At 45.4% G+C, this 21042-nt stretch overlaps 1 protein-coding gene across 4 annotated transcripts; it reads right to left on the bottom strand.

Annotated features, from left to right (window-relative positions):
• Positions 1-303: 303 nt before the first annotated feature.
• Positions 304-21005, bottom strand: SYT11 (synaptotagmin 11). 4 transcript variants are annotated; one of them, XM_033857403.2, is made up of 4 exons: positions 20725-21005; positions 13770-14587; positions 5161-5281; positions 304-3643 (listed from the first exon to the last, which is right to left on the bottom strand). In XM_033857403.2, the coding sequence occupies exons 1-4, from the start codon at positions 20756-20758 to the stop codon at positions 3333-3335; spliced, it is 1284 nt and encodes a 427-aa protein (XP_033713294.1). In that variant the 5' UTR covers positions 20759-21005; the 3' UTR covers positions 304-3332. The 4 variants fall into 4 exon arrangements, with proteins under 4 accessions (XP_033713294.1, XP_033713288.1, XP_004312564.1 ...); XM_033857397.2 differs by having other exon boundaries at positions 5164-5284; XM_004312516.4 differs by having other exon boundaries at positions 5161-5284.
• Positions 21006-21042: the final 37 nt, after the last annotated feature.

Here is a 21042-nt window from a genome sequence, read left to right on the forward strand (position 1 = left end):
GGAAATATTTCCAATGAAAGGGGCAGACTAATTCTCTGCACTAAAAGCCATCCTCTCTCTCTCTGGTGGTTATGATCTTAAATATTACATTTTAAGAGGAAAACAGAAGGAGGACTAGAAAAAGGACTGTCAGTCTGGAGCCTGGAATCTGCATGTTTTAACAAGTGTCCCAGATGGTTCTGAATCAGGTGGTCTGAGGCCACGCTTTGGAGAACATGCCCTAGTATATCCTATTGGAGTCTGAATGTTCACATCATTCATAGTCATCCAGCTTCCAAGAAAATCATGCTGATGTCCCCGGGCCTATTTAATGTGAATCAGTCTTTATTCTGCACTTGTGTGGTGCATTAACAAATTCAACATACAAGATAGCATTACATATTGTAGGTTAGCGTTACAGCATTATGCAGTTTCACACAATTCATGTTAGCTTTTTCGTTTTTTTCGTTTTTTTTTTTTTTTAATTTGACACGTTTATTTTATTTTTGAGTTTCATTTTTACAAGAGAAGACACAAGGTAAAGAAAGACGACCACATCAGAGAAGGAGCATGGTGAGGGCAATGTCACTATCGTGGCCATAATAAAAGCCTTCCAAGAAAAAGGACTTGCATTATTCCCTCTCCCGAGCAAGCCGCCCCTGTCCCATGAGCCAGTTCTATCTGTTTGCACATCCAGAGCACCACTCATGAACATGTACATCTTGGCTGTGCTCCACTGAGAAGAACTGAAGGAAGGACTAACTCATAAAAGGGACTTTTGTTATTAAGAAAAACTCTTGTCTTCCCAAAGGAATCAAGATATCAGCAGAGAAGGACTGACTCTTGGAAAATCAGAAGTGACCATTCCCTAACCTATTCCTGACCATGAGTGCCTTGTGCAAAAGCTAGAATGTGACTCTCTTGTCTTTTAACTGACTCTTAGGAGTAGGCATTCCTCCTCCACCCTTATCCGTTAGCTCTGGGAGGAACAAATGTGAAAGCCAAAGCCAGCTAAGAAACTTTGGGACAGCAAAGTCAAGGGCACGATGGATCAGGCCTGAGGTAGGAGGGAGGAACCCTGTACTGCCTGCCTCTTTGCCATTTTTCTGAGAAAGACACCGAGGCAGCTCCCAGGCTACAGAACTACTGGTTCCTTCCCTGCCACCTCACCACCCACTGCTCAGTAGACCCAAAGAATGCAAGGAATAAAGCTACAAGGAGGTGGGGAAGAGAGGAGTTGGGTGAGGCTGCTTTCCCAGACTTATGTCAGGAGGAGCTACAGAGGCACACACAGCAGGGCAAAGGCCAGACTATCTCCACCTGTTGCTTTGCATTGTTTCTGGGAAGGAAACAAAAGCGGGTTGCTCAGCGATTTCTGATCTTTAGACATTAAGGCGATGAAGAGGAACCATTTAAAATTTTTCCTAATGGGGCTTCAGAGTGCTCCTGTCAGATTTACATGAAACTATCTCAAAATGCATTTTTAGAAAACAAAAATTATTTTCTTCTACGTATGATACAGTATTTACATTCCATGGAGTGTTGGATAGAGACTGGTGGTGTGAACCCAACTGATGATGAGATTGTGAGTCAGATTATGGGGGATGTGGGATGACAGGGACAAGAACAGAGAGTGGGCTTTGTGCCTGCTCAGAACTGCTGCTCTGCATTGTCAAGAATCCAGGTTAAAAAAAAAAAAAAAAGAATGGGGGGTGGGCGGGGAACAGATTGGTTTGAAATCCACAGAGTTAAGGGAATGTCAAAGGCAACATCACCACTCTCCACGGAGACTCAGCTCTTCAGCTCCCTTCTCAGAAGCAAGTCAGATAGTGATGTTCTTGTATGAATGTGGAATTTCAATCTTGGATAATCTTTCAGGCCTTGGTTCAAGCTGCTGCTTATTTGAGTTCCTTTTCAGGCTGGCAAAAATACCTACTGCCTATCCAGGCTTACTTATTGTCAGTGAAGTCTCTGCCATCTGAAAAGTCTCAACTCTAAGAGACATGGCTGGTCTAGGAATAAGGAGATGTGAATTCTAATCCCAGCAAGAGGCTGAATCTCTCTCAACCTCTATTGTCCACTGGCAGAGGAGGATTGAACTCTGTGGTTACCCATACCTTCATATTATCTTGAGATTCAGAAGTCCTAAGAACTGAGCACTTTGTTTTCAGGGAAAGGATGTTCCGAAAAAGTCCAAGTTATCTTTATTACTAATTTAGTCACAGGTACTCATTTAGTTATTTTTAAGAGCCATGATTGAAAAATTTAAAGAGAAAGAATAATTTCTGAAGTCCCTTTTCCTTATAAAGCAAAACTAACCTCATCTAAGCTACTTGAGAAGACTTTAAAGCTTCTCAGTTTTCAGCGTTTCTGGAAAAACAAAGGCCAGTTTAATCCTTCAAAACTCTGATGATTTCTAAACCATCAACCAACGAATGGCTGTCCTTCCAGACACAGTTACAAAGGGAGATGGCAGTCATCTCATTTTCCTTTCCTTGTCTTCATACCTACATTTGGGATCAGCTGGATGTATTCATTGGTACTATCCTGTAGCTGAATTTGAAGTCGCCAAAGCTCTTTTTAGACAAGTCATCTAGTTTTGTAAACCCAAATTCTACCTAAAAGTCTGATGTCTTTGTGTACTTGATCACAAATTAATCAAGGACTGCCTTTTACCCATTCATAGCAGGAGAGCTAATAACAAACATACCTCAATTCGCAAGTACCCTTTCTCCTGCAAACCCTGCCTTATCCGTTCCACCTTTGTTTCTTGGCTTACTACAGACCTCTGGACCTTGCGCTCAGTCAAAGAGCAGAAATGTAAGAGGTAACAGGGAGAAAAGATGGGGATGATAAAAACATGAGGTTTTACAAGAGCAAAAGATTCTTCCACAGAGGTGGGGAGTGAAAATAACTCTAGAGAAGCCCAGTAAAAAGAGACCAATTTCAGGTAGTCAGCAAATACAATTCGGCACAAAACACAATTTTCATGGATTAAAATCTGTACCTTGATGTTGGCAGTTAGGCTAATTTCTTCAGTTTGTATTAGACATGCAAGTATAAGGTTACATTTTTATATATAGACTTGTAGAGGTCTTTCCCTCTCTTTTTTTCCCCCATAAAAAAAGAAAAAAAAAGGGATTTCCTAGTGCCTTGCAAAGGAGAAAAATCATCATCGCTAAGAACTGATCTGCAGCTGTGGTCTTGTGGGGTGTTCTTTGTGGGGTTTGTTTTGTAAGAAATTTTCTTCTACAGCTAAAATGAGGTGTTGAGTCCACTTCTCTCTGTTTCTCTCTCTCCCCACCACGTCCCTGCCCAGCCCGGCCCTGGGGTTAGAGGCAAGGAGAAGAGGATTAGTACTCGCTCAGACTGTGCCACTTGGCCACGGGCTTGCGGGGGCTCTCGCAGACCTCTCTCCAGTGTTCAGCACCGCTGACTGTGACACTGTGCGCCCCCAGGATCAGCCTCCCCACCACCTCGTTCTTGGTGGTGCGATCGAAGTCGATGACAAGGAACTCAATGCTGATGTCGGGCAGGAGGTCAGTGGGGATGTCGTAGATGAAAGACTCGTTGAAGACTGGGTTCAAAGTGCACTTCTTCACATGGGTTTTCTTCTTGGCAATGCGCTTTCTGCCGTAGTAGACGTTCACCTTGACATAAGGATCTGGGGCCCCCAAAGAGATCAGAAAAAGGGAGACAGGCCTATGACACAGTCCTCTCCTATACAATGGTGGCTTCCGGTTGGGGAGGAGGGGCTTCTGCTGTTCATCTCCTTGGTGTCCCATCCCCCACCCGCTGTGGTCTTTAGTGATTGCACACTAAGTGTACACTGACTGTGTACACGTCTGCCCACCTGGACAAGGGGCCAAGGAAACCAGGCAGGCATGGAACAGAACAGCCACCTTGAGTCAGGGCCAAAGAAACCCCACGACACCAAGAAGCATTTTAAAGGGCACAGGGACTAACAAAGCCTGCAGGCTTGTTGCTGAGTCTCACCTGGAGCGAGGGCACGGCACCCAGCATGCATGCATAGCACTGAGGATACCTCGCCAAAGGTAGAGACCCCATTTGCTTAACCAAAGCACCTTCCCAGCTACATTCATCAGGAAGAGAATGTAGACAGAGAGAGGAATGGGTGGACAATGAGAGGTGCCAGGGGTCCTGAAAGGTGGAGAGGGGGTGTCTGCGTCACAGGCAAGGGGCAGTGGTGGGTGGGGCGCGGACAGATAGAAATAGGTTGAAGTACAAACACATGAAAAAATGCTCAACACCACAAATTATCAGAGAAAGGCAAATCAAAACTACAATGAGGTATCACCTCACACCGGTCAGAATGGCCATCATCACAAAATCTACAAACAATAAACGCTGGAAAGGGTGTGGAGAAAAGCGAACCCTCTTGCACTGTTGGTAGGAATGTGAATTGATGCAGCCACTACGGAGAACAGTATGGAGGTTCCTTGGAAAACTAAAAATAGAACTACCATGTGACCCAGCGGTCCCACTACTGGGCATATACCCTGAGAGAACCATAATTCAAAGGGACACATGCACCCCACTGTTCATTGCAGCACTATTTACAATAGCCAGGACATGGAAACAGCCTAAATGTCCATCAACAGAGGAATGGATGAAGAGGATGTGGTACGTATATACAATGGAATGTTAGCCATAGAAAGGAATGAAATTGGGTCATCTGTAGAGACGTGGATGGACCTAGAGACTGTCATGCAGAGTGGGGTGGGTCAGAAAGAGAAAAACAAATATTGTATATTAACGCATATATGTGGAATCTGAAAAAATTGGTATAGACACATCTAGGTCTTATTTGCAAAGCAGAAATAGAGACAAAGACATAGAGAACAGATGTATGGATACCAAGAGGGGAAGGGAGGGGGATGAATTGGGAGACTGGGATTGACATATATACACTATTGATACTATGTATAAAGTAGATAGTTAATGGGGGCCTGCTGTATAGCACAGGGAACTCTACTCAGTGCTCTGTGGTGACCTAAACGGGAAGGAAATCCAAAAAAAGAGGGGATACATGTATACGTATAGCTGATTCACTTTGCTGTGTGGTAGAAACTAACACAACATTGTAAAGCAAATATACTCCAATTAAAACAAATGTAAAAAAAAAAGAGAAAAAAGAAATAGGTTGAAGTAAATAGCTGCTACCTGAGAGACCGGTGATATCCATCTTCGGCAAGTGTCTGGCTTTGAGGACCACCACTGTCATTCTTTGTGCCACAGGCTGATATGACAGAGACACCTGGAGTTCCCCTCTGCTAATGCACTTCTGGGGAGAAGAAAGAGCAGGTGAGAATCCCGGCAGAGGGAGCAGGCCACAGCACAGAAAGCATGTGGAGGAAAAAGGAAATGTTCTCATCATAATCCTGATACTAAATAAAATCATTTGCAGGGAGAGACAGCATAGCCTAGTATTTAGGAGCGCAGACTCTGAAGCCAGACAGGCCTGGATTCAAATCCTGACTCTACTTCTCATCTGTCTGACCTGGGACAAGCTACTTCCACTTCCTCATCTATAAAATGGCGATAAAAATAGTCCCAACTTCCCAGGATTAGTAAGAGGATTCGATAATTTAGAATTTGTAAAACACCACAGTGCCTGGCACACAGTGTGTACCAGAGATGTGCATTCTCTCCTATTCTCTCATTCAGTTCTTTTTAAAAAAAATTTTTTTTTCATACCAGGAGCATATGGAAATGTCTCTCGTAGGGTACTGAATGTGACTGAACTTTAAACTTAGCCATTAGCTTTTGAAATTGAAGTGCAAAAGAAAATAGACTTTAAAAAAGATGTTCATGGTATTCTCTGATAGATTGAAACCCCACATCTTTTCCTTACCCCTAACAAATTTATTTATTTATTTTAATTTTTGGCTGTGTTGGGTCCTCGCTGCTGTGCACGGGCTTTCTCTAGTTGCAGCGAGCGGGGGCTACTCTTCATTACGGTGCGCGGGCTTCTCATTGCGGTGGCTTCTCTTGTTGTGGAGCATGGGCTCTAGGCGTGCAGGCTTCAGTAGTTGTGGCACACGAGCTCAGTAGTTGTGGCACCTGGGCTCTAGAGCACAGGCTCAGTAGTTGTGGTGCACGGGCTTAGTTGTTCCACGGCATGGATCTTCCCGGACCAGGGATGGAACCCATGTCCCCTGCACTGGCAGGCGGATTCTTAACCACTGCACCTCCATGGAAGTCCCTCATTCAGTTCTTGCCATAAGAAAAGTTTTGAAGACTGTATAGTGGGAGACAGGAAACTTAAGTTTGAGTAACTTGGCCAATTACTCACCAGCTGGCCCTGGGCAAGTCCCTGAACTTTCTGAAGCCTGTGCCTCCATTTCACAAGGTGAATATCCACACCTGCTCCGCCTGCCCCAGTGTATGACCTTCAGAGTGTCTTCTCCAGCCACCTATAACTTTGTTTCCCCACTTTGAAATTTTATGCTAGGCTCTATTTTGAGCTTGAAAAAAAAAAAAACCTCCAAGAACATTTTAAATAATATTTGGAGGACTTCCCTGGTGGCACAGTGGTTAAGAATCTGCCCGCCAATGCAGGGGATACGGGTTCGATCCCTGGTCCGGGAAGATCCCACATGCCACAGAGCAATTAAGCCCGTGTGCCACAACTACTGAGCCTGTGCTCTAGAGCCCGTGAGCCGTAACTACTGAGCCCACGTGCCACAACTATTGAAGCTCACACGCCTAGAACCCGTGGTCTGCTACAAGAGAAGCCACCGCAATGAGAAGCCTGCGCACTGCAATGAAGAGTAGCCCCCCTCGCTGCAACTAGAGAAAGCCCGCGTGCAGCAATGAAGACCCAACACAGCCAAAAACAAATAAATAAATTTATATATATATTAAAAAAACATTTGGATACTAATTACATGCCAGGTGCTGGGGATTCAGAACTGATAGGACTCAGTTCTCGCTCCCAAGGAGCTTATCACGCACTAGAAGAGACAGAGATGTAAACAAACATGTTTACTTGTCAGAAAAGTGAGAAGCCTGGAAATTCCCTGGCGGTCCAGTGGGTAGGTCTGCACTCTCACTGCTGAGGGCCTGGGTTCAATCCCTGGTCATGGAACTAACATCCTATAGGTCACGTGGCGCAGCCAAAAAAAAAAATCCTCAGTGCTGTTGAGAGATTCAGGTGGAGGCTTTGCCAGCTGACGTCTGGGCTGAGTTGATGGTGGTTGAGTAAGAGACACAGGCAACAGACAGAGAGAAGATCCCGTGGGGCAGGGCGGCAGAATGGCCAGTACAAAGTCTTTGGGTGCTGAAAGGGTAGGCTGTGTTCAGAGAATGCTGAGAGGAGAGAGTGTTCCTGATGTTGGGGTGCTGGCAGGAGGGACAGGCCAGGAACCCAGAGAGGTGGGTCAGGCGAAGGTGAAGGGCAGTGGGGGTGAGCTAACCAAACAGCAGAGCCAGCCGCAGCACCCAGGCAAGAGGAGGTCTGTAGGCATAGGTGCGACAGTTATTGTTGTTGTTAGTATATTAATAATAATATGAGTGAAAGCTAGAGAAGGAACTAAAGTAGAGAAAGACCAAAGTCAGAAAGCTCAGTTAAGAGGCTGCTGCAACAGGCTAGGGAAGAAATGATGAGGCCTGGAACCAGGGCTGTGGCAGAGGAGATGGACCTGGGGTAGGATATGTCTCAGGAAGAATTGTCAGGATTTTCTGGGTTGGGGCAGCTAATTGGATGAAAATATAGGGGAGAGGGAAGAGATGGAGGGCTATTTCTTGTGTTTCTAGCTTAGGAAGCAGGGATGAGGCTGGGATAAAGAAAACAAAAGGAGGTGGGATAGGAGGACTTTAGGACATAATAAGTTAAATTTGAGACAAAAAAAAAAAATTTCGAGACCAAATCATTCCTCCACTATCAACTCCTATTCCTTGTATTCTTCATAGCCCCAAAGGAATGTCACCTACTTAAGAATTCTTAGATTGAACAAAAATAGACCAAACTGACCACCAGCCTTACATACGCCACATACCCACCAAAATGTCTTGCTGTGCGCTCACTAAGTGCCGGGCACTCTGCTAGCAGCTAGGGCTGAAATGATGCACAAAGAAGACCCCTACCCTCCAGAAGCTCATGGGCTAGTGCACTGCCTGCTCAGGTGTGTCTGGTGCAGTAAAGAACAACAGCAGTAAATAATTTAATTAGCTCATCAGTGAAAAACCCTAATAGTTGATGCTCTGATTATAAGTCTTAAGTCACCTCGAGGAATGACCTGTGATAATATTTCCATTTGGCTTAAAAAAGTTCTTGAGGCTATATTTCATACCAGGAGCATATGGAAATGTCTCTCGTAGGGTACTGAATGTGACTGAATGTTAAACTTAGCCATTAGCTTTTGAAATTGAAGTACAAAAGAAAATAGACTTTGAAAAAGATGTCCATGGTATTCTCTGCTAGATTGAAGCCCCACATCTTTTCCTTACCCCTAACATATAGCCGGCTCTTGACTATATCCACGGGAAGTACCCTCAGCCAGTGTACAATCACAGGCTGGTTGCCCTTGCCAGCCAGTATACTTCTGGGCTGCTTCCTTTTGACGAGTCAGAATGCAGTCAGAGAAGGTAAACTCATTTTTACTCTCAGCCACATCCAAATGGCATCAGGAAAGTAATCCCTCACGAAAAAGAAAATTAAATGCCTTCTAAAACATTCACAACTGGCCTGCCCAATACAGTAGGCGCTAGCTACATGTGTCTATTTAAATTTTAATTCACTAAAATGAAATAAAATTAAAATTTTAGTGTCTCAATCACGCTGGCCATATTTCAAGTGCTCAGTATCCACATGTGGCCAGTGGCTACCATACTGGACAGTGCAGATATAGAACATCTCCACCATCATAGCATCCAGTAGATAGTGCTGATCTAGAAAGAACTTCTGGATTATTTGGGCCACTGCTCCCCTCCATTTCCATGAATAATGAAATGTTAACTAGTTTTGATATCTATCTCTGGGACCATCCTTGAATATTGGTATCTAAATGTTAAATATGCAATCTTGGGGACTTCCCTCGTGGTCCAGTGGGTAGGACCCTGTGCTCCCAATGCAGGGGGACTACACCCCACATACATGCCACAACTAAGAGCCTGCATGCTGCACCTAAAAGATCCTGCGTGCCCCAGCTAAGACCCTGTGCAGCTAAACTACATAAATATTTTAAAAACAGAAAATCAAAAAAAAAGAGTTTTATTTGTAAAAATAACATTGAGTACAAGATTATACTTAGGTTTTCTGGTTATTTATTTAAAACTCTGTTTCAAAAAAAAAAAAAACTGTTTCCTAAATCATCCATTGTAGCAAAATCATCCTAATTTAAATCCCGTGCCCCTTCCTTAGTTCGTTGGGAAGGTGGACAACTTCTGGTTACCTTCACAATAATTTCCTCCCCTAAAATCACTCCTCAGACAACTGTTCTCCATCTGATCCCCCCCACCCTTCATCTTTGGCCATTTTACATGGGCAGAACGCCCATCCCCATTCAGCTGCCCCTTTGTGACGCCCAAGTCTGCAGCCACAACACCACCTGAATGCCATTCCATTCTGCATTGAAGGCCTGGAGTTTCAAGTCTCCCCCTCCCCCCTCCCCTTCTCTTTCCACCCAATTGCCATTCCAAGCGGCATTGTCAATGACTCTTTGTCAAGGGCTCTTTGTCAAGGGCTGGGAGCGAACTCTGTTTCCCAGCCCCTTGGCCTAGTGAGGTAAAGACCCTGTTGGGGGGCAGGCAAGCAGAAGGACAAGGGGGAGAAAGGGTTTTATCCATGCCTGACAGAGCTGGGAGGCTTTGCTCTCAGAGAGCGGGATCCTTTCTCACTCCGTGGAAAAGAGGAACAAGAGCAGTTGTCCTAAAGAAGACGTTCAGCTGAAGGAAATACTTAGGCGAGGGATAAGTCTATTTCTTATAATTAGCAGGGCCCCGCCCACAGTGATTTTTCTAGCCACAATATCTTTGCAAAGAGGAGGACTCATGCGTCCTCAATAAACCTTCATTGGGGCTAGAAGTTCTCAGGGCTACACATAAATCACAGTCATGAGAAAACAAAAGAAACAAAAACCTCCACATTCAATCACATCCCTCCTTGTCTTCTCCCCAATACACAAATATAGCTTTCTTTTTTGTGTGTGTGGTTTTATTTATTTACTTATTTTACATAGCAATTTTCTTTATTGTTCCTGGATAACTGACATTCCTTTTTCTTTCTCTCTTTTCAGTCCCTTTTGACTAGACTGGATGAACTCCAAGGTTTCTTGTAAATCTGAGATTCTAAGAATCCTATCATTCCCATGACCATTGTCCCAGGTCATGAACACCAATCTGGTAGTAGAAAGACAGGAAATGGTTTGGGAAACAGTGACCTGAAGAAATTAGGAGTCTAACAACTCTCTATTATCCACCTTGTAAATCACTTCTTTCCCACTGTCTCTTCTTTAACCCCAGCCCTTGCTGAACCACCCCCCTTCTCCTTGTGGGGGATGTATTATGGGAATGTAAATTCACTTTTTTATTTCTATCCGAATAAAATACTAGGAAAAAAAAAAAAAGCTGCCACTTAAAAAAAAAAAAATCCAGTTCAAAAGTCCAGCTCAGAGAGTTTTGGGCATTATAGAGTTTATACTGTGAACTTTTTTCATTAATAATTGAGTGTTAATTTTTAATGCTTCTTATATCTTTCTGTATATTCCTAAGAGCTGAGTACTCTCACAGAGTCAATCCATTAGCCTTCGTGATCCAGCCTAGAGGGAGACTGAGGCTGAGTAGGTAACTGCTTGCCCAGAATTAGTCAGTGAAATGGACAGAATCAGAAATCATGACCAGTCCAGGGCTTCTTCAACTGGACTGCAGTGGACTGTAATAACGGAAAGGACAAGAGCTGAATTTTCTGCTAAAGGTCAGGAAATGCAGTTAGGGGTGGGTGGTTGTCTAGAGAAATGCAGTTCTCACCAGTCTCCGCCCAGGAACATTTGGCTCCATTATTATAAGGGGGTACCTTACCCAGACCAGAAAGAGCTCTTTACAGACAGTGTGGAATAGTCCAAAGCAGCTCTAACTGATGAGCCATATGGGGAGATCCAGAAAGGGCAGGTTCTTGGCTACAGTAGGGAGGGTTTAGGGTAGACATTTTGAGGCTGTACTGCTAGGGAATCAGGGGGACGAGTGACTAGAGAGATGACAGCCACGACCCAGGATGGAACACAGCTCTACCCACTGGCACTGGTTGGGGAAAACAGGCTTAGGACACCTGGGAGGCTGCAAGGCTCTGGGGTGGTGCTGCAGGGGCTCTGGGTGTCCTGTCTGGAGCCTCTTCCAGGGGATTGACTCAGGATTGGCTCAGGGCGTTGCTCAGGATCCCAGCCCCGGCTTATCCCTCCTGAAGGGTGTTAATAAAGTGGAAAGAAGCTTGGCTCTCCTCAAGAGCCCCGGGCAATTTAGCAAATGCCATTGTCTGTGCTCCCTGCCCAGTGTCCTGGATTTGAGGCTGTTTTGTTCCCAGCCCAAATCAGTCCCTTTCCTTGCCAGTGTCTTCCCAGCTGCAGCTTGGTACAGAGCCATCCTCCACAGTCAGCCGTGGGCTGCGACTGCATGAGCTGTCTGAAGGAGTCCAGCTAGTTGGTGGATTTACCAGGCTGGTGCTCCAACGAAGGCTGTGCTGGGAAAGAACCACCCTGCAAGGAGAGCTAGATGAAGGCAGGAAGTAGAGCACTGGAGCTGCTATAAAGGGGAGTCAGGAATCAGGGGAGCGGTTGGCAGAATCTGGAGGAAAAGAAATGCAAGGAGAGGGGAAGGGATGCAGGGAGATGAGACAGGTCACTACTGCAGCTTCTGTCCAGGCCTTCTGACTCCAACCTCAGAGGATATAAGAACTCTTGCTGTCTTGGACTCGGGGATGTCTCATTGTATCCTGGCAACAGACCAGTGTTTATGCCCTGACCAAATGCCTCTAATGGTCTTTGAAATGTTTGGACTCCCCCGGCCCCTGTGAGGTAGAGCTGAGTGGACCACGTGGCAACAGTGGTTCTCTGGGCAATGGCATGGTTGGGCTGGCTGCAGTGGGACAGGCGCCTACACAGCAGAGGGGGTAAGAACACACGTTCAGAGGGAGCCACTTCCTGCCTCCCCTCCCCTCCCCAGCCTGGCACTGCACAGTGCCCTTCAGCAGTGGCCAAACCTTGTTTCTGGGAGCTCACTGCACACTCAGCCCTGCTGGCCTGGAAGCCTCCTTCCAGTCCTGAGCCTCCTGCCTCCCCACTGAGTCTGGCGTGGGATGGCAGCTGAAGAAGGCAGTAAGAGATCAGTAAGGCAGCTACAGGCAGAGCTCTTTCTGGGAAAAGTGCAGTTGATTTTAGTGGCCCTGATATCCTTTCTGAACCTTCTATAGACCCTCTTCTCCACTGATCCAGGCCTCCCTTGTCTTCCTCCTTCACTTTGTCAAAACAAAATATAAATACCTACAAATCATATATCTCTCCCAGGGATCAAACTTTATTAATAATAGAAATAATAATAGTAATAATAATCATGGTTCCCATTTATTGAAGGTTTACTATGGGCTAGGGATTATGTAAATTCATCATCTTAATTCCTGTAAGAAACTGAGACTTAGAGAATTTAAGCAGCTTGCTCAAGGTCACTTAACGGGTAGAATTTAGATTCAAACTCAGGTCTGACTTCAAAGTCCTTGCTATTAACTCCTTATGGTAAATCCTGAAAAAGGAATGAAACTCTAAGTGTAAAATTTCAACAACTTCTTTCATAGCACCTACCATATTCACTATGTGATAATTGCCAAGATTTTTTTGTATTTCTCCTCCACTGAAGTGAAAGCTCCATAAGGGCAATGGTATGCCAGGTATATTATCTTATTGGATCCTCATAACCCATAAGGAAGGCAATATTATCAGCTCCATTTTACAGATGGGGAAATAGAAGCTTAGAAGAGTTAAGTAACTCATCCACATCACACAGTTGCAAAGTGGTGAGCTGGAAGGTGAAGCCAGGCAGTCTGAATCAAGAGCCCTCGTGCTGAACCGCAGAGCTACACTGCCTCCCAGATTGAGGAGGAAATGAACTAGTGGGGCTGGGGGTTACAGTTCTTGCATCCCTGAAATAACTCAAGAGCCAATGCTGGCCCAGTGGAGAGGAGGCAGGATGGAGGGCTCTCATCCCCCTTCTAATGCAAACAAGGAGGAGAGGAGGAACGGGGAGAGAAGTATCTGTGGCAAAGGTTTGGGCCTGGGTAAGGGGCCCAAAGGGTGAAGCAGTTAAGTTTCATTTATAAAATGGTTAAAAGTCATACAGATGATGCTACTTACATCTCTATATTTGGGTTGGGAAAGGGAAGCTGAAGGGAAAATTACTGATTTCACAGTTTCTCAGCTGTGAGAAATAAGTTCACTAGCGGAAGATCACACATTTTGGATTAGAAATTAGCCCCCTTATCCCTGAAGTGATGGGTCTGTGACTGGTGAGCCAGCCTGCTCCAAGCAAGCTGGATGCAGCATCAGGATGCCAACCGCTAAGTGAAATTTCAGAAGCTACCTGCCCTTCTCTCCTCATGAAGTTGCTTCTTGGAGGAGACCTAACCTGCCAGGTTCTCTGTCTTACTTTGACCACTGCTTATCCTTGACAGCCAAGAGCTTCCTCTCTACAGCCCCTCTTTGCCATCCATCTCATCCCTCCCCTCCCACTTGTCCCCTTCTCTCCCCCAACCTACCATCCCTCCCCAACACACTCTTCCTCCTCACCTGGATGTTCCTTTTGATGATGTCCCTGGTCAGCTGTACCTTGCCTGTGCTGGGGTCTACTCCAGCCAACGGCACCATGACCTCCCCAATGACGTCATCCCGGGAGAAGCGGTCAAAGCTGAGGACGAGGAAGTGCAGTACCAGGTCCTGAAGCTGGCTGTATGGGATGCCATAGAAGGTGAAGGTCTCGTCAAACACAGGGTCCAGGGTCTTCCGCAGCACCCTGGTCTTCACCCGATGCCGCTTGTCGGGAAGGATGGTCATTTTGATGTAGGGGTCAGAGCCCTGGGTTTGGTCATCCATCACTGGCAGCCCATGAGCCTCCTGGATTGTCACCACCAGGGCTTTTTTTGGGAAGTTATAGTCCACTGAGAAGGTGAGGGATCCTAGCATGACATCCTCCTCTGGAGATGATGGAGAAGTGGTTTTGCTCTCCCCGGGGGTCAGGCTCGCAATGGGGCTCCTCAGTTCTTCCCCATAGTCCACTTTGATGGGTAATTGGTCTATACAAGATCCAGAGCTAGGACCCTTGTCTTGGCCCAGCAGGCCAGCCTCTGCTGCGTCCACCAACAGGTTCCCGCGTCCACCTTCTCTCGCAGGGCCATCTTTGTCTCTCCGCACTTTGATGATTTTCTTCTTGTTGCTGAGGGTCTCTGGGTATATGCTGATGCCTTTGAGCATATGAATAAACTTGTATGGTGGGTTCTTGTGCTTCTTCTCTGCCTGCTGGTGGCAGCATGTCCAGACAAAGACGGTCACCGAGACACACACCACCAGCACAGAGGCCCCGATGAGGCCAGCGACCACTGGCGACACATCTGAAGGTGGAGACCAGAGACGTGTCAAGGCAGGTGGACCTCAACCCCTGCCCATTGCACCCCTGCTTAGTGCTTCTGGCTGGAGCCAAGCTAATCTGTAACCTAGTCTCCAAAGCAAAACTTGCTCATCTGGGCTTATGAACTTCTCCCCTCTCTTGGAGATTCCCTCACCCATCCTCTCCAACCAATCCACGGCTCTTCCTTTCCACCAAACATGGATGAAATACTTATCTTCTCTGGAAAGCCTCCCCTGAAGTGCCCCACCTGACTGCCTGTTCTTTTCTTGGCCTTCCCTCAGCACTTATGGTTTGCTCATATTGATTTGTGTTTCACATAAAGCCGCCCTATAGGTCGGCTACAGGTCGACTAAGGTGTTATAGGTCACCTTTTTACAGGAGAACCCATTTACCTCAACTGTTACACAAGGGTATGAACTATGTCTGGTTTCAGGAGGATAGTCCACAGCATCCAGCACAGGGTTTGCAACAGTGGGCTTGTGTGGACTGACTGACAGGTAGGGTAGAAGGATGTGGGGTTGATTTTGGATGGTTTTGGTAGGGTGCCCAAGGGTGATAAAAGTAGGTGGGTGGTGAGAAGTAGAAGAACTCTGCGTCTAAGTACTTGAAATATGTTCCAAATTTCAGCTCCCAGGTATTTAAAATACTTGTATTTTAAGATAAAATAATAAAATAAAATAAATAAAATAATTAAAATACTTGTGTTTTAAGATAAAATAATAAAATCTTTTAGTATGAAATACAAGTATTTTAAATAGGGAGAAATAGGGACTGTGGAAAATGTCAGACCTTGTCACCTTCTTAGTAGGGTTTTCCCTGACCACCCTATTTAAAAGTGTAAACTTTTCCACCCCTGAGACCCACACTTCCTGGCCCTGCTTAATTTTCTCTACATGCCTTGTCATGCTTCTCTCTCTCTCTCTCTCTCACACACATACACACACACAGGCACACACATATACATAAGAATATATATACACACACACATATAATTTTACTATTTATTGTCTGTCTTCACTAGAATGTAAGTTTCATAAGGACAAGAATTGTGTCTGTTTAGCTCATTTCTGTATCCTCAGCACTAAAAACACCTAACAGGTACTTAATATATATTTGTTAAGTAAACAAATAACTAAACAGAAACAGATTTTTTTCCTTCCCCTCCTCTAGTCTTGTCTTTTCCTGCACAAATCGGGACCCTGACTTAGATAATTAGGTTTGGGGATTTCCTCCCCCTTAAGTTCACTGAAGCCAAACTGGGTTTAGGCCTTAAAGATCTAGATAAGGCCTATAGTTATCCATACTACTCATTAGGGTAAGTCTTGGGTAGGGCAGGGGAAATAAGGAAATAAATGTGATTTTAGCATATTCCAGATTCTTCCTAGAACATCCTTTCACCAAGTATATGCCTGGCTCATGGTCTCACTCACTGAAGGCCTCTGTTCCAAACTTCATCTTATCAGAGAAGCATTTCCTGACTGCTCCAAGTAAGATGATATCCCGTTTACCCTGCTTTATTTTTCTTCATAGCACTTATTACCCCTGACATATAGTTGTCTGTCTTCCCTCACTAGGTAAATGTAACAAGAATAGTGACTGTTTTGTTCACTGCTGTATTCCCAGGTCCTAGAACCATGTGGCACATAGTAAGTGTTCAAATGAATTAGTCAATTCAAAACAGCTTCCACTTTAGGAGTTTGGGATTAGCAGATACAAACTACTATATGTAAAAGAGATAAACAACAAGATTCTACTATATAGCACAGGAAACTATATTCAATATCCTGTAAGAAACCATAATAGAAAAGAATATGAAAAAGAACATTCTTTTATATAGAAAATATATAATCAAATCACTATTCTGTACATCAGAAACTAACACAATATTGTAAATCAACTATACCTCAATAAAAAATAAAAAACAGCTTCCACAGATTGGAAAAACAGGATGAGGTCAATATTATTACACATAACAGGGATAAATGTAAAATTCTATTTGCCCTTCAAAACCTATTGATAGGCAATGAGAGACCTTACTTGATGAGTGTGAGTAAAAATAACTTAGTAGTTTAGATGACAAAAAGCTTGGAGTATAATTAGGCTGATTCTAACTTATATTATCAGTGCAATGCCCAGATCACAGGAGGGGTAGTATAATTTCATCTGCACTGGTCACGACACATACGGAGTATTCTATCTAGTACTGACAAGAATGAGAATTGCTATTTTTTGTGTACCTTTGTGATATCCCTGCCAGGCATCATGTTAGAGATTTTTCTCTCCGAAACAAATAACTCATTGAATAGGTACCATTAATATCCCCACTTTACAATTGAGGAAGCTGGGGACTCAGATCTACACTAGGCCACATAGTAGCAAATGGCAGTGATGGGATTTAAACCCCGGTCTATCTGACACCAAAATGTCTCTACATTATGGATAAGCAGGATAGTAGAGGGCCTGGAAACCATATCAAGTGAGGAGAAATTGAAGGAACTGGAGCTGAGGGGTCTGGGAATAATAACGTTCTTCAATTACTTAAGGCGTTTTGCTGGAAGAAGGTCTGATGTGATTTTACTTTGGGGGGCAGGTCTAACATGAGCATGTACAGGCTACAGGAAGACAGATTCTGACTCAATGAAAAGAATCAAATTATTGTTAGAACTGCCTCTCAGTGGCCCAGATGGCTTCAGGAGGCAGTGAATCTCCATTTGAAAACTTTCAGAGATTGGATCACCTTAGTCAGGCATATTTTTTTTTTTTTTTTTTTTTTTTTTGCGGTACACGGGCCTCTCACTGTCGTGGCCTCTCCCGTTGCGGAGCACAGGCTCCGGACGCGCAGGCTCAGCGGCCATGGCTCACGGGCCCAGCCGCTCCGCGGCATGTGGGATCTTCCCGGACCGGGGCACGAACCCATGTCCCCTGCATCGGCAGGCGGACTCTCAACCACTGCGCCACCAGGGAAGCCCAGGCATATTCTAAAAAAGATTTCTTTAATGAGGATTGGAATAAACGTCTCTGAAATTCTTTCTACCTCAAACATTCCATGGTTCTATGAAAGTTGGGACCAGGTAAGAAAAGAAGTGGTTACATTTTGAAATATTAATATAGATTAGGAGTAAAGGCATTTAACAAAGTAAACCAAGGTGACTGTGTCCATGGCCATACTGAATAATAACAGCATTTATTTTCAGAGTATCAAGTGAAATAAAAGCTGTTAGGGAGAGGTTTCACAAAATGGGAGCAGCCTTAGCTGTAAGCACCTTGAGAGTGGGCAGAAACAACACCCTGTTCATTTTTGAATCCCTGAGTCTCTTGCATCTAACAGGAGCTCAGTAAATATCTGCTTGAACAATTGATTGGGTTCAGTTGTCAATCAGAATAGGCACAATTTGAAAAAGTGGCTCTCCATTCACCCATGAGGGACTTCCTGAAAATTGCTTGCTACCGATTAGTAAAACTGAATATTGATTGTCTCTATGAGAAGAGAAAAGCAGGGAACTACCAAGACAAGTATATTTTTGAGAATGATTTGAAAGGGAGTCTAAAGGCCTGGGATGGGAGACATCTGAGTGATCCTTTTGGCTCTACCATAGATTTACTCTGTGATCTTGAGAGATCCCCACTGTTGCTTACAGTGCCTCAACTTTTATTGCTAGAAAATAGAGGTGGAGCAGGTAAAAGAGAAGAAGAAGGATTTTCATCTTTCAGGAGGATAGAGAAGGAAAAAAAGAGAAATGGATGAATCCACTTGTGAATTACCTAGGCGATCTCCTCCACCTTGTTTCCCACTTTTGTCCTACTGTCTTCTTCATTTTAGTATTTGTTAACCCCTGCCTCTCTCCCCCCACCCCCAAGACAGTGAACTAGAAAAATCAGAGATATTGTCTAGCTTTAGTCAAAAGCTTGGTGGGAAAAGGAAGTTGGGACTAAAAGCTGAAGTGAGTGTTTTCAAGTAGTAGTAAATTGCAGTGACCCATGCTGCTTGCTCCTTCTGTCCTCCAAGGTCATGGATAATTGAGTGTTGTCTTGGTGAATCTCTCAAGGACTAGGGAGTTTGAAATGAAGTGCTCTGTGAGATGTGAAAAAGTCAGAAGTGGCAGTTCTCTGTAGAGGAGATCCTCTGTATTGATTTAAAGATCTGCAAGACACATCTGGGCGTTGTCCAATTCTCTCAGTCTCTGACCAGCCCTGCTTATTGACACTTCCTTTGCTAAAATAGCTTTTCCTTGTCAAGTAGGCCAGCGTGACACAGTAAAATGAGAATGAACTTTGGCATCAACTGGAAATTGGTTTAAATCCTAGCACTACCCTAACTAGTTTGTTTTACTTTAGCCAAGTTATTTTATCTCCCTTAGCCTCAGTTTCCTCATCTAGCAAATATATATAATAATGAATACACTTGAGGATATTTGTAAGGATTAAATAAAATGTAGTATGTAAGGGCCTCATAATTTCTTTTTTCACTAATATTCCCTCTACAGCATCCAACTTTCCAAGGACTCTGGAACTGCAATTAAAAGAAAAGAATATGTTGGAAAGAAGGCATACGAAGAAAAAGAAAGAGCAAGAAGAAAAATCATGAGGTGCTCATGTGATGACAAAAGGGACATCTATTTTGGAAATTTAGGACTCAAAGAATAAAAATGCAGAAGGTGAAGTGGAAGAAAGAAATATAATCAAGATTTAGCCTTAGGGAATCAGTGCAAACAAGTAGTAAATGGGTGTGATCTGTCGTCTGTATACTTTCTCTGATCTGATGTCTTCTTCCTGGCATTGAGGGGATAGAGCACACTGGGTTCTGTTCATTTCCAGAAACCTTTTACTTGGGAGTGAGAAAAGCCATTTCCTAGTTGGATTGTGGCCCCACCCTAAACACTGGAGTCTGGATGCTCAAACCTTCTGGATTGTCTGAGGGATAGAATCTCTTAAGGGAAAAGGAGGAACCCTAGGCTGACAGCAACTCTCACTGGCTTCTCCCATACAAACTGGGATAGAACTGAGGGAGAAACAAGGTAATTCTTTTTTATTTTGGAGCCAGCAAAGCATAGCACAGGAAGTTTGCTACCCTAGCACATTTTGGAGGAATCCCCCAGAGGAAAAACTCGCTTCTCGAGCTTTTCTTTCCCATCTGCTTCCCTATTTTCTACCCCACTCTGCTCCAGGGAGTGTAACTGATCTTGGAGCCCGTAGGGTTGGGTCGGGGACCAGCAGCTCTGAGATGACGTAATGCTTTCTCTGGTACACAAAGCGGCCTCCCCGGGCTCTGCCTTTTTCGCCCCTCCCCCTCCGGCCTGGATCGGGCCCCCGCCAGCACCAGCGCGGGTGAGTCCCCCTTTTTGAAAAGCCAGCCTAGGGAAACAGGGAACAAAGGCCTGGGAAGAAGAGCCTAGGCGCTGCCAGGAGGCCCAGAAATAGACATCACGTCATCCCCCAGCCCAGCAGCGCCAAGCGCCATTTGGTAGCTACGGACGGATCCCATCATTACGATGCAGAATAGAAATTGCAGGGTTCACGTTTCCTCCTAGCCCCAGCATCCAGCTGACCGGCTTAAGGAGTGGCTTCCTTTTTGCTCCCCACCCCCGCACCCCTCTTTCCCCAGAGGCCGCCGCCTCCCCTGGCTGCCAGCCACACAGCCCACAGTCCCCAAGCTGCCATCTTGATGCCCCATCTCCCTTGCCACCTCCCTCCCCCGCAGGCCTGAGGAGTGGGAGGGGGAGGAAGGGGCACCGCCCTGCGTGCCCCAAGGGGGAGGGCTCGGGCTACCTCACCTCTCCTCCCCCAGAAGGTGGGGTTCACATCCTCCTCATGCTCTCTGCTTCTCACCTCCAGCAGTGCTGACAGCGCACCATACAAGGTTTTAGCATCCTGGACCTCCCCACCCTCGGTGTGACTCTGGCCTTCTCAGCCCGTGCAGCCCATAGCTTAAGTTCGGGTGCCGTACACTGCCTGCTACCCACCACAGTAGGCCCGATTCTACCCACCACCACAGGCCTGATTCTAGAGGGGCTGGCACTTGAAGGCCCTGGTCTGGGCTTCACGCTCTGCCCAGCTGCTGGGCTCCCTTGGCTTTGCAACGGTTTCACCTACCCCAGGCTTAGTTTGCCAGATTCTACTTACCAAAGCTAGGTCGGATATTGGTGATCTCAGCCATGTCGTAATCAGAGGCTATTGCTATAAATGCTTTTGCAATGGTCAGACAACTCTGGGACCTCCGGTCAGTACGGAGGCCGCCGCTGCAGAGCGCTAGGTCAGGAGAAGGGGAAGGTATCTGGCGGACGCCTCCTGCGACGGTCTGGTCTCTGGTTGCCAGCTGCGGTCGCCTCTTAAGATGCTCCAGGGATGCTCTGAGCTAAGGAAGCAGGTGCAGCCAGACTGGTCCTGATGCGAGGTAGGCCCCGCCTTCCTCCGAACGGCCCTCGGCAGAAGACTCCGCCT

The sequence above is a fragment of the Tursiops truncatus genome, chromosome 1 (assembly GCF_011762595.2).
Source record: "Tursiops truncatus isolate mTurTru1 chromosome 1, mTurTru1.mat.Y, whole genome shotgun sequence".
Classification (NCBI taxonomy): Eukaryota; Metazoa; Chordata; class Mammalia; order Artiodactyla; family Delphinidae; genus Tursiops; species Tursiops truncatus.